General features: G+C 38.2%; 1 protein-coding gene across 5 annotated transcripts in view; it reads left to right on the forward strand.

Moving 5' to 3' along the window:
• RTTN (rotatin) overlaps positions 1-26,115 on the forward strand; it is a 140,369-nt gene that overhangs the window by 89,255 nt on the left and 24,999 nt on the right. For all 5 annotated transcript variants that reach the window (XM_059041409.2, XM_059041414.2, XM_059041413.2 and 2 more), the window contains 7 exons: positions 256-347; positions 7,109-7,202; positions 11,132-11,324; positions 12,894-12,984; positions 16,215-16,368; positions 19,312-19,449; positions 21,968-22,185. In XM_059041409.2, coding sequence (XP_058897392.1) covers positions 256-347; positions 7,109-7,202; positions 11,132-11,324; positions 12,894-12,984; positions 16,215-16,368; positions 19,312-19,449; positions 21,968-22,185 — 980 coding nt within the window. The remainder of the gene's footprint in view (positions 1-255; positions 348-7,108; positions 7,203-11,131; positions 11,325-12,893; positions 12,985-16,214; positions 16,369-19,311; positions 19,450-21,967; positions 22,186-26,115) is intronic.

The raw sequence follows: 26,115 nt of genomic DNA on the forward strand, positions 1-26,115 counted from the left end.
TCTGCACTTTGAAGTTTGGGAGCTGGTGCTCTTGCTAAATCGTGTTAGATTAAGCTAAAGTGCAGTCAACTAATTGTTTTAAATTTTTTTGTGAGACATGCTGTGTATATAAATTAATTAAGAAAAATAAAAATTAGGCACACTTCTTTCACACTTCTTTAGTTCTGGATTGGTTTCATGTAAGCTGTATTCTTTCTTTTAATCGTTACGGTGCCCGGAAGACTATTCATGTTGACAGTTTTCTTGTTGTCACAGGTTTAGATGACTCATTCAAGTTTTGGAGGGCTCCATCTCGGATGTCCAGTCAAGATCGAGATCCAAGTTCTCTCTCCACTTTGGAAACAATGGTACTTCCAAAGAACGCATAAGTGCTGCATTTTGAATTTCTGAAAAATTTTGAATTTACGTAGTGGAAGGATAAGAATGGATGTGAAATATAAGGTTACGACCATAACAACTGTGATCTTTTATTTAAAGTGCCATCTTTTGCAGAACTAGTGTCTGTCTTGCTCAAATAAGTGCACTGAATATCCTTTTAGATGAATTTTCAACCTCTTTCCTACCTTTTTTGATAGAACCGGAAGTTCAAAAGTTTTAAAATGTTTATCAGTAGTAGTAGAAAAAGAGAACAGATCCCATATGATTAGTAATGCTTGATTACCCTGAAATTTTGCTTAAGGACAAGGCAGTTTGAAGAATGTTGATCCATTCAGATGATTCCAGTGTGGTACTAATGATTTTAAACACATTTCTAAATGCTTGCATCAAATAGAAGGTTGTCTTGATTATCTGAAATACCTGAAATTTATGTACACTTGCCTGCCTTTCTTCCTTTTTTTTTAATTTATAAGGTGCTTTGTTCTAAAAAGTTTGAGACACTAAGTATTTCTAAATAATGACATGCTAGGTTTCATTTGTTTTATAAGCATACAAAATCATGCTTTTCTCAACTGGAAAGCATTGCAATGTATTTTTTTTTTTTTTTTTTTGTGGTATGCGGGCCTCACTGTTGTGGCCTCTCCCGTTGTGGAGCACAGGCTCCGGACGCTCAGGCTCAGCGGCCATGGCTCACGGGCCCAGCCGCTCCGCGGCATGTGGGATCTTCCCAGACCGGGGCACGAACCCGTGTCCCCTGCATCGGCAGGCGGATTCTCAACCACTGCGCCACCAGGGAAGCCCTGCAGTGTATTTTTGGAACAATATACTGTGTTGTAGAACCTATTAGGAAGGCAAAGCCTCGACACCACTGCTTCCAGGAGCAAAAATAATATGAGAATTAAATAATTATACAGGCATTAATAAGTTTCACCTACAGTTTCTCAAGAGACTGGTACTTTTTGCTAAGTTTTAAGAGACTTTTTTTTTTCCCTCTAGACTCCAAAGAGTTTCTGTTTAGTGCTAAATTGAATCTTTATTTAGAAAAACAGAATAATTACTCTAATTCCACTAGATGTCATGCTTTCTTTTGCAAGAAAAGAAATAGTGTGTATCTTTGTCTCAATAAGAGAAATAATTATATGATTCAATGCTAAAGGGAATTGTATTAATTGGTTATTTAGTTCACAGAAGTACCGCGTTAATATGTGCTTAAAAATAAGTCTTCTTAGGTTACCCTGTTTGTTTAAAGGGCTGTAGACTAACTTTGAAATCTTTGTACGTTCTTCAGTTCTTTGCTATAGTAGGTATGTAGTAAATAGTAATTGCTGTAAATAACTTTGAGTTAGCTATTTTGTAGATATCAAGTTACATTTTAAAAAATAATTGATTAATTAATTAACTTGGCTGCGTTGGGTCTTTGTTGCTGCGCGCGGGCTCTCTCTATTTGCGGCAAGCAGGGGCTACCCTTCGTTGCAGTGTGTGGACTTCTCATTGCGGTGGCTTCTCTTGTTACGGAGCACGGGCTGTAGGCATGCGGGCTTCAGTAGTTGTGGCACGCAGGCTCAGTAGTTGTGGCTCACGGGCTCTAGAGTGCAGGTTCAGTAGTTGCGGCACACTGGCTTAGTTGCTCCGCGGCACGTGGGATCTTCCCGGACCAGGGCTTGAACCCATGTCCCCTGCTTTGGCAGGCGGATCCTTAACTGTGCCACCAGGGAAGTCCCCAAGTTATATTTATTCTATACAAGAAAACTTACATACAAAAAACAAAAGCAAATCAAACTTTTGTATTTCTCTATTTTATAATAATATATAAATCTTAGAGATTAAGATACTAGATTTTCCAAGAAACACTTTGGAAATATGTCACTTATTATAATCATTATTAAAATAGAAGCACCTCTATTAATGCAAAAGTCTTTAACTTTTTTATGTTAGGATATCACACAGACTTTTAGAAATACATACCAGTGAAATCTGTTTTTTTTCTTAAGAATTCATATATATAATCTTATGTAAGATTTACCTTCTTGTAGTTTCTCAAAAGATTAGTATTACCTGTTAGAATTTTTACAGTCAACTTTTTTCTTTCTTTTTTGGTTTCCAAACAGAAGAGATTTGGTATTGGTGAATTACTCACTGAACTGATGACTTTTATTCACAAAAATTAATCTAATTACCCCAGTTCTACGAATTGTCATGTTTTCCTTACCATATGAGATATACTATGTATCTTTTTTACAGCAGGAGAGAAATATGGAGAGTTTATTCATTATACCATTGCTTTAAATTTCTTTCTTTCTTTTTGGTTGTGTTGGGTTTTTGTTGCTGTGTGCAGGCTTTCCCTCGTTGCGGTGAGCAGGGGCTACTCTTTGTCATGGTGTGCAGGATTCTCATTGCAGTGGCTTTTCTTGTTGCGGAGCACGGGCTCTAGGCACACGGGCTTCAGTAGTTGTGGCTTGTGGGCCCAGTAGTTGTGGCTTGCGGACTCTAGAGTGCAGGCTCAGTAGTTGTGGCACATGGGCATAGTTGCTCCGCAGCATGTGGGATCTTCCTGGACCAGTGATCAAACCCGTGTCCCCTGCATTGGCAGGCGGATTCTTAAGCACTGCACCACCAGGGAAGCCCTTATACCAGTATTACTTTAAACCTAAACTGTCAGTACCCAGACCAACTAATACTTTCTCAGGTATAAGAAAATGTTGAAGTTACAAATTGAGGTATCAGTTGAGTGGATGTAAATCTTGCTAATGAGTTTATCTGGTTATTTATATCATTATTTTGTATGTCTCCCAGAATTGAGAAAAGATACAATTTGTTGATTGGTTTGTTTTTCCACTTTGTCTTTCTGAGGAAAGCACTATCTTGTTTTTTTAGATGTTGGGGGTAGGAGTTTATTAATTAATTTATTTATTTTTGCTGTGTTGGGTCTTCATTTCTGTGCGAGGGCTTTCTCTGGTTGTGGCAAGTGGGGGCCACTCTTCATCGCGGTGCGCAGGCCTCTCACTATTGCGGCCTCTCTTGTTGAGGAGCACAAGCTCCAGATGCGCAGGCTCAGTAGTTGTGGCTCACGGGCCTACTTGCTCCGTGGCATGTGGGATCCTCCCAGACCAGGGCTTGAACCCGCAGGCAGATTCTCAACCACTGCACCACCAGGGAAGCCCAGCACTGTCTTTTGATATGGGTTGTATCATCCAGTGTGCCGTTGCTGGGTCATTATCCTTTCTGTGCTGTTAACACCACATTAGGGACTTTAATGGTGTTATCTAATGAATTTTAGTTTAGTTGATTTGCGACTTGTATGTTTTGCAAATTCTAGGTAGAGTAAGGAGTGTCATTGTTACCTTGGGAGTGTTGCCCTGGTAATAAATGCCTTTTCAGAGATGGCTTCCCTCGACTCAGTGTCTCTTTCCCCACGGGAAGAGAGGTCAGGTATCAGTTGTTTTTCCTCCTGAAATCACATTTGTACGTCTCAGAAATACCCAAATTAGATAGGTGTTTATGCCTAGGACAAACCAGTTTGTAGCAACAGCTTTAAGAACAAAATTTGATCTTTTCTGCTGTTCTTGAGCAGAATTATGTCTGGTTTTTTTTTTGTTTTGTTTTTTTTTTTTTGCAGTGGCCTCTCCCGTTGCGGAGCACAGGCTCCGGACGCGCAGGCTCAGCAGCCATGGCTCACGGGCCCAGCCACTCCGCGGCATGTGGGATCTTCCCAGACCGGGGCACGAACCCGTGTCCCCTGCATCGGCAGGCGGACTCTCAACCACTGCACCACCAGGGAAGCCCTATGTCTGTATTTTTAAAAATCTGTTTTATCAGTTATCAAAAAAGAGGAAATGTGGGTCATTTGCTTTTGAGCTTTTCTTTGTGAAATATGTGATTCTTCAAACTTCCTGGAGCACTAATTTAAGGAAAACTGATTTTACTTTAAGTTTATTTAAACATTTATAAAGAAATTTTACTCGTGGGTCCTCTTAGTCTTTAAAAAATTGAAAATCATTTTACTGTTTTACAGAAGAAGAGATTAAGGCATGGAATGAATAAGTGTCTTGTGTAAGGTTCCAGCACTGCTAACTGGTGGAGCGTTATTTGAATCCAGAAGTGTGTTTAGCTCTAGAACCCAGGTCGTTGGCCATGGTGTTTTGCTCCTTCACTACAAAGCAAGATGTGATTAGTCCCGAAATAGATGTTACAGTCAGGGTGCAGTGAGCTTAGATTAGAAGGAATGATGAAATAGGCAGTGATTTTGTGTAAGAAGTGGCAATTGAAATGGGTTTTAAAGGATCAATCCTTTTTTTGTATTATGTACACGTTTGCAAGAAACTAAAAAGATACTCAAATATGTCTTAGAATTCAGTACCCACTTATGAGGTTTGAAAGTCTACTTGAGAACATAAAGCATAATTAGGAAATAGCTGAATGCCAAGCTGTGTGGTACTGAATGCCTTAGATATTCAGGAAATGCAAGATGGGGTTGTTTTGAGGGTGGGAAGAAGAGGCTGAAGTTTGATTCCTGGTGTAACCAGGTGGGGTGAGCCAGGAGAGCTGAGTCCGGGTTTGGATTTGAAGAGATAAGCGATAACAGCTGTAAAGATATGAAGGCATTTCAGCAAAGTAAAATGTCATGAAGCATTACAGAGGATATTAGAGAAAGATGAATTGACATTTGTTTGATGGTAGTTAAAAGTTATTTTATAGAACAGGATGACAATACATTTATGTATTGATGTGTATTATTAAATATAATCAAATGAATGTCCATTGAAGATTATTTTCAAGCAAGCAGGATTTGAGCATAGTCGTAGAGCAAGTCAGCTTAATACTTTTTTACCTTTATTTATTAGAATAGTAATATGTTAATATAGCAAATTTTAAAAATATGGAAAGGCTAGTAGAAATATAAATCATCCCTAATCAATTTTTAAAACACAGTGTATTGCTATAGAAAGAAGTTCTTGTGTTTTCTCAGCCATATGGGGTAAGCTATAATGCAACTATTAGATGCTTTCTAAAATCATATTTTCAAAATTTGTGTATCCCTTCCTTGGACTATACGGAGGAAAATCATGGTGTTTATTAATGCCTGACCTTGGTCACGAATGGCACCTTAGCGTTCTAATGAGCCAGGTATTTAGTGGCCCTCAGAAGCTCTCTTTTCCTGCAGTGAATGCTATCTCTGTTTTCATCAGTAGTGAGGACTGCTTGAGTGTTTGCCAACTAAAAAGATGTTCAGTGAAAAGATAAAGGATTCCGGCATCCTTGTCCTCTTAAATTTTCTTGTGTAACCAGGGGAGCTTGTGGCAGGAGCCAGGCTCATTCATCAGCTCCTGCACGGTTGTGACGTCAGTCTCCGTGTATGCTTGTTGCTTCACACGCTAAAAGTTATCTGATGTCTATTGACAGGAACTGGTTTTTTTTTTTTTTAAACACATCTCTTATAACCAGTTGTAGGTAAATATAATTTTTTAAATGTCTTTAGGTTTTTTCCCTGTTATGTAGATCTAATGTTATATCAAATAAGGCATTTTATACATGCTTATTTATGAGTGATTTATTTAGACTGACATTTATCCAGCCTTCATTTTTAGGTGACTTTATGTGCTTAGCTTACTTTTTTGGCTACAACTTCTGTCACTTATTTCTTATTACTGTAATGTCATACTTGAAGTGGTGAGAGGCGATTGAGGTCTTAAGTTGAAAGAGGGATTTTTTTAAAACTATGTATTAATTTCGTGTGCCATTTTCTTCAAATTTATATTCTCTTTACTATCAGAAACTGCAAATGAAAATAACCTTGGGTTTTGTTTTCATCCTGTTATATCAAGTCTAAGGTACCTACTTTAAGCGTCAGAATAGATATGTAATCAATATGCAAATATCATGAGCTGTACAGTATCTGGGTTTGTGGTAGGGTTGATTCATAAGTTCTGTAGACAGCTTACCTGTATGCATGCACGGACCTGGAGCTTATCCAAGTATGGAAAGTTCATGCTGTCTCAGAGAAAAGAAAATTGATGGGAAGATACAGTATTTTACACATATGAGGTACTTGACATCAGTTTGGGCTTTTTCAGTTTTAAGGCTTTTACAGCCTGCTCATTGGTAAACCTGTGCGTGAAATTGTGTTTGCTTTCTACAGAATTTCTGTTATGTTTAATGTTTTCAAAAAATGTATTCTGAAGAACAATGTCAGATATTGCCTAATTTTTAAAAACAGTTCATTTGTGACATGGGGAGAGGTAGAGGACAATCTTTTAATACTTCTGCTGATTCTTTTAGAGGCACTATTACAATTTGTGTGTGCCATTTGAAACTTTAAAAAAAAACCCTTTTATTATGAATTAAGAAGTGCAAAATATCTCGAAGGACACAACGAATTATAAAATAGTGGTTTTTTTTTTGGCCTTTCAACATTTGAGCGTAAGTGGGAATAGGCTTTATCAGGACCTTAAAATCTAGATGGGCTTCAAATAAAAACTTTGCTCCTCTGAGTTACTGATTTATATAAACTGTAACAGGTCCTATAAGAAGAAGTGGAAAATGCCATTCAAAAACCTGTTTTAACTCTCAAGATATGGAATATTTTCCAGTTATACAAACTAGTATACTTTTGTAATATACCTTTTTGTTCGAGGATATCTTGTATATATATTGCTCGTGTTTCATTTTCCAATTAGTAATGTTAATGAGTGACTGTTCCGAGTATAGAATGATTTTCTTTACTGATCCCTAGGTGGCAGCTTCGTCGGCAAGTGCTGAATTTCAGCCGCTAGTGCTCTGCACGGCGCCTCTCCCTGAAGCCTCACATGACCAGTTTGTGGCTCAAGGTATCCTTTTAGGAAGACATTCTACTTTCAAAAATAAAGATAATAAGTTGGTCCAGGCAGATATGTTGAAAGTAAATGTTTAGATAAGAACCAAATTAAATAAGTCACAGAACAAACTGTCTAGATAAGAACAAAATGAAATATCACAGAACATGATAGAATAAATATATCAGAAATTAACAAAACAAATACTCTTAACTAATAAATGGGAATTTGGCCATCAAATAAACAGTCTGCCATATGGTTTCCTATTAGATAAGAATAGATATTTGGTGTTTGAATCGAGGAACTAATGAATATTAATTAGCTTCATTTTTTTTCCCTTTTGGGAAAACACCTCAGTTGACCACAGTAATCCACTTGAAAGTGACGAGAATGGGGTCATAAGTATTTTGCAAAGCCTATGCTTTCATTTTAAAGCACACAGAGTGTTTTATTTTGTTATTTCGTTAGAAATGTGTGGTGAGTAGCCTAGGATTTATTTTTATTAATGACAATATATCGATTTTACTCTTTGTGTTAGGCACTGCCTCCAACACTATTATGCTTTATGCTTCATATATTTATATAGATTACAGCCTAACTTTTGTTTCTTCTAAGACAGTTGATAGACCTTTATTCAGTAGCATTAAATTCCTAACCTATATAGTATATACTACCTAAAAAAAAGATAATTTTAAACACTGAAATATAAGCATGTGCAGAGAAAATGCTTTCTAAAACTTTAGAGATACTTGCTTAAGTGAGACTTTACTCTGAATTTTCATTACAGTGTTTGTTCCATAACTTCCTAAACAATGTCTCGTTTTGGTTTTTAGTAATTTATGTTAACAATATACTAAAGAGTTTAATTATAGAAAGTACTCATTTGATCCTCTTAAGAACAAAAGGAGCAAACTCAGGTTGTTTTAAGTGGCTAAGGACACAGAGCATGAAATGAAATTTGATAATGAATTTCATGAATATTTATTTCTAAGAGTGTGTTACGTTGCTACTTTTTAAACAGCTTTGTTGAGATATAATTTGCATTGATACAGTTCACCCATTTTAAGTGTACAATTCATTGTTTTTTAATATATTCACAGAGTTGTGCAATCATTACCGCAGTCAGTTTTAGAACATTTTCATCTCCCCCAAAAAGAAACCTTGTTCCCATAAGCAATCACTCCTGATCTCCCCCATTCTCCCCAGCCTGAGGCAATCACTAATATACTTTCCCTCTGTATAGATTTGCCTGTTTTGGACATTTCCTAAAAACGGAATCACATGATATGTGTTCCTTCGTGTCTGGCGTCTTTCACTCGGCAGGATGTTCTTAAGACTCGTCCGAGTCGTAGTCTGTGTCAGTGATTCACTTTTATTACTGAATGTGATGTCCCACCCTGAGGATAGACTATATGGATATATATGGATATATGGATATACTGCTTTTCATTTACCCATTCATCAGCTGATGGACATTTGGATTGTTTCCGCTTTTTGGCTTTTATGAATAATGATGCTACAAACAGTCATACAGGTTTTTACGTGAACATACAGTTGTGTGATTTTTGTTTTTTGATTTCATTATTCTTGACTTGGATTTATTTTATTTTCAAGGATTGTGCTTAGAATACATATTCATGCACAGTTTTACTGTTTGCCAATTACTTCAGTGTATGTATTTGACAAAGAAGTATTTTACTCCTTTTTGTTGAATCTGCCAACGAATCCTTGAATAGTACTAGAAAGCATTAAATATATCTTGTCAGTGAGCCTTAAGACTAAAGCAATTTTGTTGTCACATATCTTTCTAAATTCCGTCTCTTTAAAATAGTTAGTGTTAAGATAAAATTTTTTTAGTGATAATGAGATTATAGTGCCCTCAGCTGGAATTCTCAGCGAAGGATTTCTCCATGAAGCTGGTTAGTCCTTTTATTTCTTGCTCTGTTAATCATTGATTAACCAGGGAATTACTATGCCCCAAAGCGATTTAGAGCAGGATGATGAGAATTTTCCCTATCATGTACATTAGGGCCACTTTAGATGTCCAACTTGTCATTTTCAAGTTTAGTTTCTAACTTTTGTAAAAGAAAAATCTTTTTATGTTTTAAGAAAGGCTTTAACAGAGTCTCATGATCTATAAGCATACATTTGATCTACCAAGTTGAAAAGAATCATTACAAAATTTAAAAATGTTAGTATATTTGAGTATTACAAATATAAATAACTGAGATAGTTCTCTCCAGATAAAATATTAAATTTTAAAAAATATATTGAATGAGTTTGAATTTCTTAAATGTTAAGCCCCTCCTATTTTATTGGTATTCTTTTCTTCTGTATGCTGCCCTAGAAATGCTGAAGACATGTAGTACATCTTTTGTGAATATATAAAATTTTCCCTTAAAAGCATTTGAACTATTTCTGTGGAATTCCCTAAGTTTAATTTTCCCAATTTAGTTTAAAATATCAAATCTGTCTTGACAGTAAATAGTTCCAAAGTGCCTCCTCCACGGAATTAGTTAGTTACAAAGGAAAATATTATAACTTTATAATGGAGAAACCTAGTAGACACCACCATAATCCATCAAATGGCCAAAGATAACACCACCCATAACGGGCCAGATAGGAATCATGTTTCTCATGATATGATGTCCTGAAGATCCAATTGTGAGGGAACATCAAATTCAGACACTCTACAAGGGGCCTAGCTTGCGTCCTTCACACAATGTCCGGGTCCTGAAAAATAAAGCGAGACTGAGGAACCCTTCCAGTTCAAAACTCAGAGACATGAGAACTAAAGGCAAAGCAGATCTCGAATTGGATCCAAACAAGAAAAAGAACTTTTTCCTTTTGCTGTAAAGGATGTTGGTGGGACAGTATGCAAAATTTGGAAAAGGTCTATGGATTAGGTAGCACCACTGCATCAATGTTAATTTCCTGGTTTTGATAATTGTACTGTGGTTATAAAAGACAAAATCTTGTTTTTAGGAAGTTAACTTAGGATTAAAGGGGCATTTGTGTGCAGCTCACAAACAGTCATAAGAAGGTAGGTAGGTAGGTAGATAAAATGTGGTAAAATACAAATATTTAGGGATCTGGGTGAAGGTATATTGGGAATTTTTGAACTCTTGTACTTTTCTGTAAGTTTGATTTATTCAAAATATGATGTTTCTTTAAAAAAGAAATAAACGAAGGTCATGAGGGAATCTTGAGGCAGATTAAGCTTTCTTGTTAGCAGTAGCCTGCTGAGTCTTCTAGGAAAGTTCCCTCATGTCTTCAATTCTAAAATCCAGAATCTCTGAAAACGGAAAGTTTTCTCAGAACACAGGTGGCAGTAAAACTTGCCCTTACCTGCATATAGTTGGCTGCAAAATCTGACCCATCCTAGTTTGAGGTTGTATTTGCTTATGTATTCATCCTGCTTGCTGTGATTATGTGTCTGCTACATTGCGGAAATATTTATTTCCTTATGGGCTGATGCCCAAGATTCTATTGGAAGTGTTCATTAATATATGGTACACGTACCTTATTACTTTTCTAAAATCTAAAAATATTTTGAATTCTGAAACACTTCTGACCCCTAGAGTTTCAAAAAAAAGGATTGTGGAGCATCTGTTTGTTCCTCAGTGTCTGAATGCCTGGGACACAAGACCATGCCCTGCCCTTCTTGTCTTGATTAGTACACTGTCACCCAAGGTAGACACACACACACACCCTTGTGTACGTGCGCACACACACACACACACACACACACACACTCTGGAGGGGTTGGACGTCTGACTCCCTAGCTTCGGGGTTGAGGTGTGTTGAACAGTTAAGGGAATTTCCCAGCCATCTCTCTTTGGCAATTTTAGGAACTTTCCTCTGATTAGCAAAACCTGTGAATATTGTACATAACCGCAAGGTAAACAAAATGGTGATAATTTTCACACTTATTTCAATAATAGGTCAGCATGAAACTGCAACTCCACGGCTTCCTCATGATTCATCCCTTTCTGCTCCTCTGCCCAGACAGTGTGTTTTTGTCACTCCGCCTCTTCTTTCTGCGATGTGCAGCCTCCTAGACAGCCTCTTGGCAACGACTCCAGGCGACACTGCAAATGCTTTTCGACAAGCTAGTCTCATAGAGCTTCTTTGTAGGTAAGAGATAAATACTCCCAGAGAGGCGTGTAGACTGCAGGTTTTTGCTTTTGCCAGAATTGTCTCGACAGTTTTTATTTTAGATCTTTTAAAGCACTTGGGTGGGTTTGTTATGTTGACTATTAAGCTTCCCCAGCTCCCCGTCCTGATTTTTTTTTAAACTCCGAAGTTCTGAAACCTTATTTGTCCTCTGCCACTTTCAAGGAATGCGATGCAAGTCTCCTTGGTCGCTCAGCATTGAAGGAGGAGTGAGGGGTCATCTCCCTAGCAGTCATAGCAGAATAATGCCCTTGGCTTGAAAAGTCATTTTTAAAGTTCATTTGGAGTTATTTAGTTATGGGAGCCTGAGAGTTTTATTAGAAAGCAGTCTGAAAAAATTTAGGGAAATCATTATTTGGTTCTTTCATTTATCTAATGTTAATCAGTGTCTGACATAACTTCTTCTGATTTCCTGATTGGCTATATGGTATAGTTAAAAAGTCCAAGGATATTGAATTCAGTCTGACTTAAGTCCTAATTAGAGTTTTTTCTCTCCCTAGTGTTGCAGCCTTGGGAAAGAAACGTTAATCTCTGAAGTGTCATTAATAACACCTAGTTAATGGGGTTACTGTTAGGGTTACAAGTGATGTTGTCTAGGAGACTCTTTTATCGTAAGTGTTCCTTTTCTCCTGACATATGTTGATTCTAGCCAAGTGTACCTCCCTCCTGTTCACCACATATTCATTTGCATTTCTGTGTCTCTGCCCTTCGAGCATGCACTGTCTGAAATGTCTTCCTCCTCTTTGCCAAATCACAATGCTTTCTCTTTCTTTCTGGGATAATGACAGTCTAAAAAGAAAGAAGTCTTCCTTGCTTCCCTTCACTCAGTTGTGATTACTCCTTTACTCCGCCCTTTATATTAAGCAGCAGGGTGTGAGTTCTGTTTACATTCATTTGTCATCTTTGCTACTTTGATGCCTACTAGAGTTGAAGAAAGGAAACTGCCAGTCGATTGCCTTTCCTTCTTGAATGTTTCCTGCCTCAAAAAGGGTCGGAATGGGGCTTTAGGAATATTCTTGCTTCTCCAGAGTCAGTTAAGAGTCTGTTGTGACATTGAGGGCACAGAGGTATTAAAGACTCTTTTATGGCAAAGGCTTATATTTCCATCCCTGTTCTTTATTTCTGATTTAAAATTTTTTTTCCTGTTTGTTTTTCATTATTTTGTTTTTTACTTTCTAAATCAGAACTTATTTCCTGGCAAATGTTTTTCCTGTTTTAAATAGGGACATAACCACCAAGGTCTTTCTCTTGTTTCTTTTCCTTCTGCAAGGGCTTTATTATATTTTATTCTGCTTTTAAGATATTTTTCTTAGAATTCTTTGTTTCCCACATTTATCTGATGAGATCTTTTCCTGTGTTCTGAAATATTGTAGGGTAACTTTTTATAAACATTTATTTCCGTTATTTTATAAAAATCCTTTTTCTTGAACTCTGTCCATGGTTATATCTGAACTTTAAATTCTGATGAATTAGTCTTCAGTAATAAGCATACCGATCATCTGAAGGGTGCTCCTTCTCTGTCCTTCACAGCATCGCAGATGCCACCCTCATAGAGACAAGCGTCCAGGAGCTCCAGGCCCTGCTGCCTGCGTCACCTCCTGTTGAACACACCCAGGCTCAGGTAAGCTCCTGCGTCTGCGCGTGCGTTCGTTTACCCTTAAGTGCCAGAAACATGAATTCTGCTGAGGGTATACTAACCACAGGAGAAGGTTGAAAATCTCTCAGGATATACGTGGTATGATGAGCTTATTTGAAATAGGTTACTTAATAGATGGTAGAAAAGAGCAGTGGGGTTTGAAGACCTAGATTGTATTCCTGGTTCCATCATTAACCAGCTAGAAATGTTTAATCAAGGATCTGGGTATCTTTGAGCAGCCTGTTAAAAAAGGGGGATGTTGTAGAGCCCACCTTCCCCTTCTGTGATTTTAGGCTGTCTCTGTCATTTCCACCTAAATTGAAGTTGTGAAATACTTAGGTGACTAAATTCTGTGTGTATTCAAAACTCAGTCTAATAAGAATCAATCTATATTTGTTCCTTCACAGATATTTAGTGTAGTTGCTGCTAATAGAAGTGTTATCGTAAAATCAGATTTTGTAAGAAGGGCTACACGATTTATTTGGGGTTAGAGATAATTACGGTGGGCTAGCAGTATCTTTTGCTCTGTGATGTCTTCTCTGAGCTTTCTGAACAAGGCAGACGCCCCAGGGCAAGGGAGGGTAGCACTGTGCATCACCTTCCAAACACTGTCCCAGTGCAGCGTTTTCACTTGTGAGTGTGCTTATTTGCAAAATGGCCATCGCCTCCATTTTCCTGTCTGTCCATCCACCAAATCTTTATTAAGGGCCTACCAGGATCTTCCCTAAATGAATAAAGCAAAGACCCTTTCCCTCAAGTTGGGAGAGTAGATAGTGAGCAACTCCATACATGCCTGATGATGTGTTAGACGTCGAAGAAGAAAAACTAAAGCAGGGACAGGACGTGAGGTCAGAGTTGGGGGGGCAGGGCTTTTCTGCATAGGGTGGTCGGGGAGGGGCTTCCAGACAGTGACGTGTGGCCTGAAGTTAGTGAGGAAGCTGGTCCTACGGGGCCTGGCAGGGCCCCTGAGAGCCGGCCTATTCAGGAAGCAGAAAGGAGTGGCCAGAGCAAATCTGCGAGGCGGAGATGGGGCGAGAGGGTTCAGGGCTCCGCGGAGGCAGGGCCGTCCTGTTTCCTGCCGTCGTGTCCTGAGTGTCGGGCAGAGTGCGCTTCCACGGCAGGCGCTCATCCAGTCCCTGTGGAACGAATGAGTCATAACAGTCACAGGCCTTCACGGGTGCCTGTTTGTGTGAATGTATGTCATCCTCACGTCAACCCCATGAAGCAGCATTAGCGGCCCTGTTTCATGAAGGAAATGACTGGAGCCCAGAGATGAATCACTTGCCCGGGGTCACTCACACAGTAAGGGCCCGAGCCGAGATTCCAGCCCGCGCAGGCTGGTTCAGGAAGGAGCCACGCTCTTACTGTTGCACTACCTGGCCTATGTAGACTAAATGTTCTTGCCTTGTTGTCCTTATATAAGATCATTCATTGCAGAAAAATTCTGGAGCATATGCTTTGCCACGTTGTGTTGTAGGTGCCGGTGATGCATCTGTGAACAAAGCAGACACCCACCCCCGCCCACATAAAGTCTGTGAACAAAGCAGACACCCACCCCCGCCCACATAAAGTCCGTGTCCTCGGCACAGGAGGCAGGCCGTAAACAGTAAATACAATTTAACTGTTTTATCGGACGGTGACGAGTGGTGTGGAAAAAATAAATGAGGATGGGTAAAGGGGAGACAGGTTGATGTTTTTCTTGTCGGGTGGTCAGAAAAGGCCTCCGGGAGGAGAGGTGTGAGCAGACGCGTCGGAGGTGAGGAAACAGGCCGTGGGTCTGGGCAGAGTGTGTGGGCAGGACTCTGCATGGCGAGCCTGCAGGCAACCAGGGTGCGAGGGTTCTGAAGCCTGGGGTCGGTCGGTTGGTCTCTTTATTTGAAGCAGGAGTTTCAAACATCAAAAAGAGTTACTTTATGATCTACGATATCAACAGCTGATTACATCTTCAGTATGGTAATTTACAAAAGAATCTTTGACAGCTCAGTTGCTCTCTCTCTCTAATGCTTCCTCACCTCCCATGGTTTATCTATTTATGGTTACACCATACCTGGAGAGGGCAGACTCGCTGTAACTTCAGTAGTGTAGTGTATGAAGGGATCAAAAAATACTTCACAGCAATAAGGAAATTAAATTTCACAAACTGCTTGCATTCTACCCAATAGGAGAAGCGTCGCACCACCTATACTTTTATGTAAAATATATCTGCAGATTAGATAAAGGGAGTACCTTTCATCAAGAGAAGTAGGACAGAAGAACTCTTTGGAAATAGTCTGAGGCCATTTACCATAGAGGCACTGTGCCTCCACAAACGCCCAATGGTCCCTGCTTTCACAACAGCAGCCGAATAAGGTGGGAGGAAAAACAGTGTGTGTGTGTGTGTGTGTGTGTGTGTGTGTGTGTGTGCGTGCGTGTGTGCGTGCACGTGTGTACAGAACAAGACAGAGGCTTCAGAATATCTCTGTAAAGTTCATTTATATGGGCTGTCTCATTGCCTGGGGATAGTGGACAAATGAGTCCTCGCAGTTTATTCTTAAATTACATATTACATATCAGAGAATTTTGTTTTTAAAGTACTTTTGCCAGTTAATACTTCTTATGGTATTAGTATGTATCAAGCAACATTCCAGAGATGTTTTTATTGGTAATTTGGGGGAAGATTCAATTTTTCTTTTGTAACTAAGAATAGTATTTTTATGCTGAAGGATAGTTGAGACCAAACATTGGACATGTTTGCATTTTATTTGTAGCAATAACTAGGCTATTAAGCTGGCTTTTCCCACCCCTCAGTTGTACACTTTAAAGAGTATCTTATAATCTTTCTTTTCAAAATTGTAGATTTTATGGTTTGGGAGTGCCTTTTGTGCTTCTTCCAGGGTATTGATTCTACAATTTAGCTACTTGAAAAATATGAAGACTTTCTTTCTCTAAACAGAATTCAGAATTTGGTTTTGGAAACATTGCTTTGTTTGGTGTCATTATAGTTGACAGTGTTCACGTGGCCATTAGTGACACGCTTATGAGAAAAATAATGCTTTGTCTGCTGCATATTCATTTTAGGTCTTTAAAAATTATGATGAATGTTTTATTACTTTTTTATTAACTTATGTTACACAGAGGTGACTTCCTTTAATGCATAGAGAACTAAAACACTTTATCACTGAGATGGGCTTTTCATATGACATGCTTTGTTTTACTTTATATCCTTTTTCGAATAGGTATCCTTTCTCCTAGAATACCTGTCTTCTTTGTCCAGGCTTCTGCAGTCATGTTTATTGGTAGATCCTGACCTTGTGATTCAGGATGAGCTTCTGAAACCTCTAATCACAAACATCATCAGAGTTCTCACCATATGCACCAAAGATATAACAGGTAAGCTTTATTTTTTTAGTTTAGGATGAAAGTAAATAATACTGAGGAAGAATATCTTACCTTGCACCAGGTATTCAGATCAAGGTCACATTTTGGGTTGTTCTTTGCCAGTATTTTGGAAGCCTTATATAATGTGTTTTATAGTTTGGATATTTTAAGTGGTTCCAGGAGACCATTTGAGGCAATTACATAGTATAATAAAGGACCATTCCCTGTGCTGTCATTTTAAATGAGGGTAAAGTTCTTTATGAAATGTTAGAAAGTGCACTAAGTATTAGATAGTAATTATTCTTATAGTCAATGGCTAAATAACAAGTTTAAGCAAGTCTAGAATACAGTATCAGAAATTTCCTAAGGTCTGGAATTTTTTTTTTTTTTTTTTTTTGGGCTGTGTTGAGCCTTCTGTTGGCTGTGCGTGGGCTTTCTCTAGTTGCAGCGAGCGGGAGCTACTCTTTGTTGCGGTGCACGGGCTTCGCATCACGGTGGCTTCTCTTGTTGTGGAGCACGGGCTCTGGGCCTGTGGGCTTCAGTAGTTGCAGCATGTGGGCTCAGTAGTTGTGGTGCGCGGGCCCTCGAGCATGCAGGCTTCAGTCGTTGTGGTGCGTGGGCTCAGTTGCGGCGTGCGGGCTCTAGAGCGCACGGGCTTCAGTAGTTGTGGCACACGGGCTCGGTAGTTGTGGCTCATGGGCTTAGTTGGTCCACGGCATGTGGGATCTTCCCGGACCAGGGCTCGTACCCGTGTCCCCTGTGTTAGCAGGTGGATTCTTAACCACTGCACCACCAGGGAAGTCCTGGAATTCTTAAAAAATATACTTTGATGAAATGTTGAACATAGAGCTTAGTAGTGGAGAAAATTAAAACAAGTTTCATTGTCAAAATTAAGATATGATAATTGTCTAAAATAGCTTATAATGAAGTAATTGATCATGTGATAATTCTCTTTGCCCATCAGTTCATTCTTATTTAGTCCTTCGAATTTATGGATTTGCAGGGTTTAGGTCTGGTAAGTGAAGTGGCTTATGATGCCCAGCAAAGCCGGTCCTCAGTGTCTCATCAGTACTAAGTTATCCCAGTGCTAGAGCAGCAGTAATTACTTACATGGAAATTTTACAAGTGGCAGTGATGTCCTGACTAAGCTAGTTAGGTTACACCATGCTTTCTCTACAAGTGTGATGTCTCCCTACAACGAGCAAAAAGTGATTCTTGAGGGAAAGGGATGGGGGAGAAAAATCTTAGCTGTTAGAGTGGTTTGTGGCCCTCAAAAGCTCAGCTCTACTCAATAAAATCTTATTCCTTAGTATTTAGTTTCTCTTGTTGGGTATCACTTGAGAAGCTTTGACGTTGATCTCATGGAACATGTCTGGGAAATATGCAAGATCAGTGCTGAAAAGCTGGTGTGAACATGGCTGTGATTGGAGTGCTTTTGATCTAATGCTTGATCCCAAAGTCACATGACAAGAGGTGGCCTGCATGTTTTGGCTGCCACCAGCTGCGTTGTGGATGTTTTATTGATTTCCTTGCTTTGATTTGGGGCTTTGAAAATTAAATAAAAATTGTATATATTTTAATATTTAAGTATATGAAAGTTATTTAACCCATAATTAATTATGCCAAGTGCTGAAAAGAAAAAATGTCAGTAATATCTGAATGTATATTTAGCAGGTGTTTAAGTTAAAAGTTATTTTCTCATATCTTTCAAACATTAAACATTCACTAAAATAATTAATTTTTAAGAAATTAACATTTTTTTCTGCAAAAATAACAGTTTTGAATGATTTTATAAAACACTGATTATACTTCTGGTATATATTTATATGATTTGTTGAGTTTCATATATAATTTTATATATCTTAATTTATATGTGTGAGTAAATTACATTAAAATTATTCAGCAAGCACAGTTATAAAGTTAAGTATGAATCACTTTTTAGTTTTTAATTTAACTTTCAACTTAAATATTTTATTTGACCATCTTAAGCCTATATTAAAGCTAGCAAGCTTTATATTTACTCTTTTTATGAGTAAAGTACAAGTATATAGATATTACATAAACAGATATATGGTGTCTGTGAAGTTACTATTTCATAGGGATTGTGATAAGGTGACGTATGATTAAGACGACTCCTACTTATAGAGCTGATAGTGACCAAAAGATTGAGGAACGCCAAAGGTTGCTGCGGTCCAAACCCCCCGGAAGATGCCCTTTCCCAGCGCCTCGTGGGTGCTGAAGAACACTGGTGGGGGGGGCTTCCGTTCCTGTGATGAGCCTGACACAGCTGGCAGACCACTGCTGGTGCTGTGGCCACAGACGACTGTCCTCAGGTGGCTACTGCCCTCCAGCTCCCATTTGCCTGGTGGAGAGAAGGGAAAAGCTGTTTTTCCTCTAGAAGGTTAATTGCTGCACCCGTCGCCGTACATAGGCAAAGCTGCAGAATCCTCTTTTGTATCACGGTTTTCCTTCTGGGGAAATACTCTTTTCTGTTCTTCAAAGAAGTTTCCTTTCTTTACTGCTGTGACCTTGGCCATTATGTTTTCCCCTTTCACCCCTACACAAAGCTGCTAGAGGGGATAAAGAAAACAGGAAAAACTTCACTTTTATAAAAGTAGCACAAGCAATGACATGTTTCTATGATGTACCCAATATGTGGTTCTGAGGCTATGGCTTAATATTCAATTTGCCAGTTTCTGCTTATTGTTGAATATGCTTTAATAAGAGGAGGATGTGTGAGTGTGTATTCATTTATCTATAGGAAGGTGGGTGGAAGAGAGATCTTTAAGAAGCAATGAAAAGGAGAAATTAATTGAAATAAATTTTGGATCATGCTGAATTACATTTGTCTTCATTTGATGAATACATACCTCTTATTTTATGTGTAATGAAGTGTCTTGGTGAGTTTTTTCTTCTTTGTGTTAATAACTTGAAATGTTTTGATTAATTTTATAGATACAGAGTTAATATCGGCTTTTTATCAGACATGGACACATTTATTTAACCTTCTGGCCACACTCCTGAGGAAAGCTGGCCCTGCCTCTTTCCCATCTATTACGATGGGTCTGGCCAGGTACTGGGCGACGGTGGTCGGTAAGAAGATAGTCTTGCTGGGTTTGGGGTTGTTCTGCTAATAAAAATTAAGATAATCCCTTATTTCTGATTTTATATATAATTTATATGTATTCTCTAAAAGTAAGTAGTTATGGCATGGTATATGAAAGAGGAACAAGGTATTTGCTTCAAGAAATTTGCAATGCTCTTGAGGAGCCCAAAAAATGCATTTAAAAAGAAATGAAACATATGTCAGGATACTATAAAAACAAGTAAGAAAAGCCTGTGGTGTTATGAAGATACATATGATGTGATTATAAAACAATGAGGTAGATTTTCTTCTGTTTATGTAGAAACCCACCTTTTTTCTCACACATATGCATGGTGAGTGGGTAAAGCTGCCTGTATAATATCCTACTTACATGATAACTTGGAAAGTTATAATAAAAATAGTGTCTTGTCTTGAGACATGAGGAGTTTCTGGTAGCCAAGGGTGTAGTGTAGTTAATTATTTTTGTAAGATGGTTTCCATCTAGTAGTTGCCTACTACAATAAACAAACGATTGTTTTTTATATTACTGCTGTCTTTAATTTTTCATAAAGTCTCTTCTAAATTTTAGAATAGCAAGAGCCTTTTTTAATGTAAATATATATAAAATTTGTTACCTTTTAAAAATAGCCAGTTAAAATGTATTCAAAATTGAGTTCTTTTAAGTTTCCACTAATTCAATTGACTTATTGTTTCACATTTCATTTTATCATTTGGTCATTCTGTAAACTTACATGTATGGTACATTTTGTCACCAGAGTGGTAGTTTTGAAGAAAGGTTACGGGGAAGTACATGTTCAGCAAGAAATAGAATTGTTAGTTATCTGGATATAGGAGTTCTGAGTTTACCCTAAGGGGTAAAGGGAATAGTGTCCACTTAGGGATTATTATTTTGTTGAAAGAGATAAAAATTGAAAGAGATGGACCAAGTGAGTGATTAATATTTTCCTCTTCCATCCATGGTGAGGGGCAGGTGGGAAACTACTTTATCATCTGAATCACCAGTAGTACAGAGCAGCATGCTTTATGGCACTCATATGGGGCACCTAGGCCAGCTGGTCAAGTCTGGCCACTGTCTGATCTGGTAAATACAATCCTACTGTAACACAGCCACGCTTATTCATTTCCTTATGCCTGTGGCTGCTTTCCTGCTACAGCGGCAGAGAGGTGAATATTTGTGACAAAGGGCCATGACCTGCAAAGCATGAAATACCTAGTTACCCTTTGACCCTTTGCAGAAAATGTTTGCTGACCCGTGATTTAAGCCTGTTTACCCGACACTATTTCCCTAGTGATAAAATAAAGACGTATTAAATTCAGTCTTTCTAGAGAATATACACACAGTTTTATATAATAATGGTGCTAATAAAAAACAACCTACTACATATACTGTTAGCTTTGATAATCGCAATGTTGATGAAAATATAGCTAATAAGAATGATCATTGATATTCCTTACCGAGGGGTTGTTTTTGTCTGTTTTCTGTTTCTCTTATCATTTTCCATCCCATGTGCCCATATGCATTTAAAACATATTAAGTCACTTTGTAACTTATCTGTAAGTTTTTTCTCAGATCTGACTAATATTTAGACATCATTTAAATGATTCCCATGAAACCTGCTGACTAAATTTCTTTTCTTATGTTACTTAAGAACATAAGAATTTCTATAAGCCTGAATCTAGGTAGAAATTCTTATAGTTATAACTCTTAGACAAGTATAAATCCAGAATAATATAAAAATAAAACACAACAAAATTACAAACTAGTGCAGTCAGATTAATAAAATTAATATAGCAAACATTCTTTTGACTAAATTTAAATCTGCGCTCACAAAAGGAAATTAATAATGACTGCTTCAGTCCAGACTCTTTCGAGTTTGTTTGCTTATTCTTTCCTCTCTGTTATACTTGCAGATCGCTTCATAATCACTCTGGTTCTCTCTCTGAACTACTTTGAAACCTTTGTTCCTGCATTATGCCAACACTGCGAGCTGGGTCTTGTTTACTTAAGTACTGTTTAGCATCACCTTGTTTGAAAACAGAAAAACAATCACACTTACTTGTAAAATAGTAATCTAGATAATCCAGAGTATAGTTACATTAACTATTTTTTAAGGTTAGCACTGAAATAAAAACTCAAAAACTCTAGAGTGTTTTTGGGTCCCCCAGTAGACCCCAGAGAGATCAGTACTCATTTATATATAATCCTCTTATTTTAGATCTTAGCAGATAACTGTGTATAGGTACACTTGTACACACACACTCAACATTCATATAAAAAAGAATCTATGTGAAAAGAACAAAATGAAAATTAGATTCCTTCATCGGTAGGTTGTCTTAGTACTGTTTAACTTACCTTTAAACACTACGGTTATTTGTGTGCTAATAAGCTTTACTTCGTTAGAAATAAAAAAGCTATAAACTTCATTACTCAAATAAATCTGATTAACTTCTTTAATTTTGAAGAAGTTTTCGGTCATTTACATATGGAATTATTCTCTCTTTCAGATATGTTCTGCAAATGTGTGGGTTTGTCGAGCACCTGCCCCACTCTGTGTACTGCCAGCCTGCAATTCCTTTCTGTTCTCCTGACTGAAGAAGCAAAAAGGCATCTCCAGGATAAGGATAAAACAAGTTTATGCCACAGTCCAACAATGGCTTCACTTCTTGATAAAACCCAGGAAAGTCAGAAATCTCTAGAACAACTTAATGAAGTAATTCTTCAGGTATGTGATTTCTTACTTTTTCAAGATTTGGTTTAGTTTTTAAATGAATTGACTTTCAGTCTTGGTCTTGTAAGAATTTTTTTCTATCATTTGAATTAAAAAACAATTAATGCTCATTATGACCATTTAAATAATAGAAAAATATATACAGTTAAATTAACCATCTCCTCTCCAGTCTCATTCCTTTGATGCTGACCAGTTTCTTTAATACACATGATGTAAAAATGCAAAATGAAACATTAGTAATTGAAATCCGGCGATTTATCAGTATAGTTTGCCAGATCGTGACCAGAATGATCATGTTTCAGGAATGCAGCTATACTTCATAACTTATCACCACTTTCAAGACATGTTTACATCTTTGAAAATATTTTTACCTAAATGGCATTTGGATTCTACTGTAAACGAGCTATATATTTAAGGTGTATGTACGTGGAGGTAGGTGGACGTGGTTGGCATATTTCTGAGAAAATGCCCCCTTTCCAAACCCAGCTGCCTATTTTATCTTGTAAGCTTATTGTTTGCAATCCTAAAATATGAACCAAGAATTTTGTTTCATCAAAAACTTTCTAAAGCCGCTGTAGTGTTGTTATTTTATATATAGATTAACAGTTTTTTAAAAAAAGGGAAGTGTTTCCTGAGTTGCACAGCTTTTTACAAAGAGGAATATTACTAGATTTTTCAGTATTAAGAATCCTTTTTAATAATCACATTTAACCAACTATACTCCAATAAAGTTAAAATTAAATCATCATATGGTTTTATGATTTTTGTCTTCTCACTGAAAGGTGGGTCAGTGGTGGGCGGGCACATTGGAGAGTTTGCTCCTGCTTCCTGAGCAGCCAGCCGCGTTTCACAGTCAGTGTGTGTTCTGCCCACTGGGCCGCGTCCCTGGGGCCTAGGGTTCTGGGGTCTTTGTGCCTCCCATGCCTGAGAGGGCTGTGGTTGCGCAAATCCTTCTGGTATGACCCCTTGTGTGTTTGGCATGACAGCCTGATTGTGTTGGGGTGCGGAGGTGGCAGGGGCAGCCCCCGGTCCCGCCGGAGCTACCTGCGGAGGGGCTCGTGGGCTCCTCGGGGACTTCTGTCCCCCTTGCCCAGCGGACTCTAGTGGTCCTCACAGCACAGGAGGGAGCCTGGTAGGGGCTCCCCGACACTTCCTCTTCTGTCTCAGCGGCTTCCTCAGGAGCTGGAGCTCTAGGGGACAGGTCCCCTAAGTATTCCTCAAAGACACCTAGTCTTGGGACGCCACCACTTCCTGTAGCTCCTCCCTCACTCATTCTGCTCGATTTTTCTTACTTTAGAACCCAAATTGTCTCAGTCACCATCACAATAGGCTTTATTCCCTCATGATTGACTGAGTCCGATTTTGCACTTTAAGGAATACGGTTGGCTGTCCGTATCTGTGGGTCCTGCCTCCATGGAGTCAACCAAATGTGGATTGAAAATGTTCTTTAAAAAATTTTCAGAAAGTTCCAAGAAGCAAAACTTGAATTTGCTATATTCCCAGCAACTATTTCCATAGCATTTACATTGTATTAGGTATTAGAAGTAATCTAGAGATGACTTAACGTAAATGGGAGGATGTGCCTAGGTTATATGCAAATACTTCACCATTTTACGTGAGGGACTTGACCCTCTGCAGATTTGGGGATTCACAGGGATCCTGGAACCAATCCTCTGTGGATACCAAAGGACCACCGTGTTATAAGCAGGAAACTAAAATTTACACTTTACCGAAGTTCTTCCCCAGCCCTGATCAGAAATCATTACTAGTTTCCCAACTTCGGCTTTGGCAGACGCTCGTCTCCTGGGCGAGGGGCCTTTGCTCACACCAACGTGTTTTCGTCTTCAGGGGAACAGAGGGTATCTCAGTGGTTTTCCTGATGATTAGCTAACTTTCCTCCCCATTTCTTCCACATTACAAAAGATATAAGATCTGTGTGGGTATGGATATGTTAACCAGTTATTTAAATCGTGTTTCCTAATAAATCATACTCTTCTTGCTCATGGAAGCAGTAGAATATGAATATGTGACTTTTGTTAGAAGGGCACAGAAATTTAAGACAAAGGAGAGAAAGGAATTGTACCTATGAGAGTTTATGAGAAAAATGTATGCCTGACATGAGATGGGGCATTTATTAATGAACTTGTTAAACTTCAGATGCTGTGTTTTCTTTACAGTGCCCTGAATAAAGATGGTATGTGAATTAAAATATTGTTAGAATGCATTAAGCAGCAATACATTATAATAAATCTCATATGTTTCTTAATATATATCCATGTGGGCTGTGAATTGTGCCGGGAGTTATATGAAGCAAAGTAAACTATAGTCTTTAAATTATCAGAAAAAATAGTATTCTGAAATTGCCCTTCAAAGGCGTATTTAAATTTCCTGTCAAACTGTACTAAAAAAATATTAGACGTGTGACCTTAGGCATATCACTTAACCTTTTCTGATTTGGTTCTTCAATGCAAATGGTAGGATTGTATCACATTATTGCTCAGTTTCTGCTGGCTCTAAAATTCTCCGTCTCCTGATAAATTATTATATCGTTTGTAACTTCAATTAAAATGTCTTGACAGAGACTCTTTTGTAATGGCTGCTTTACAGCCGTACCCTACAGAGGGTACATGTTGAAAGTTTGCATTTGGTACTCATCTCTTAAATCACGTATGCTTATTTTTCCATAATTTTTGTAATTCTGTTTTGAGGTGCTTTCAGGTTCAGAAACTGTTAGCTGTCTTTTGAACATAAAATACTGAACACATTTGACTTAATGGAGATTTTGCCTTCTCTAGTGAGATATTCAATATGTTTCATTTGCAAATACATATAGATAACAAGATTAGTAAAAGCTATCTCTGTAATAGGTTTTGTCTGTAATTGATATGTTGGATTATTTTTACTCTTTTTATTTGATATGATATCTAAGGATAGTAATGCAAGGAAGCAGCAAACTCTTATGTCACATTTTAGGAGGTATGTTTTGCACTACTGCTTAGTGAGTGGTAAAATTCAACAGTAAATCTGTTGGAGAGAAGACTTGTTATATATTTGAGATTCTGCTGCGTCAGAGAATGTTCACTGTAATTAAAAAGGCTTTTCTGTACTTTAGTACCTTGTGGAAAGAAAGCAAAAAGTCTAGATCACCTAGTATATAGAAGGAGTTATATCAGAAACTGCATAACATTTAAACAAATTACATTGAGTCCTCTTATTTTCTTTCTGCCTATGGTTTCTCGCTCTCTATCCTCTTGATTTGTTTTGCGTGTCTGTGTCATCCAGTAGCCAGTTGTCTGTCACTTCACCTGTTGTCTGTGGAATCTTAGCCTCCCCTCCTGCCGGCTCCTCACCCTTACAGGGTGTCCTGCTCTGGTGCTACAACTCCTTGCCAGTCTGCAGTAAGAGCTAAGTGGGAGATGAAATTAAATCCTGTGCTCTGGCCTTCGGTCTACGTTGAAAAGTGTGTGGATTTACTAGAGGTTAGTTCCCTCTTTCTTTCTTTCTTTCCTTTCTTTTCTTTTTCTTTCTTTCTTTCCTTTTTTTAGGTTTTCATACCAGTTTTACCACCTACACATTTTAGAGTGCCAGTTTTGTACGTTTTTTTAACCCAAAGTAGGGAACTTCTGCCACCTTCTCTCATTCCCCTCTTCTCAGAGGTGACTCCTTGTACCTCTTTAGCTTCTTATTTTATAGTTTCCCTTCCGTGTCTCTAAATAACATGCTTGTATTTCTTTATCTTGATTATTTGGTTTTGGACTCTCTTGATTTTCTGGTGTGGAAAACGAGACTTTTAACCCTCTTTCCATGTCCCATCTACCTACCCAACTGCAGCGGGTTCCCGCCTCACTCCCCCAGTATTATATTGCTTCAGGTTGACTAGGGTTAGGCGGGGTGTGGTGTTAAACTGTGAAAATGTTATGCACA

The sequence above is a fragment of the Kogia breviceps genome, chromosome 15 (genome assembly GCF_026419965.1).
Source record: "Kogia breviceps isolate mKogBre1 chromosome 15, mKogBre1 haplotype 1, whole genome shotgun sequence".
Taxonomy (NCBI): domain Eukaryota; kingdom Metazoa; phylum Chordata; class Mammalia; order Artiodactyla; family Physeteridae; genus Kogia; species Kogia breviceps.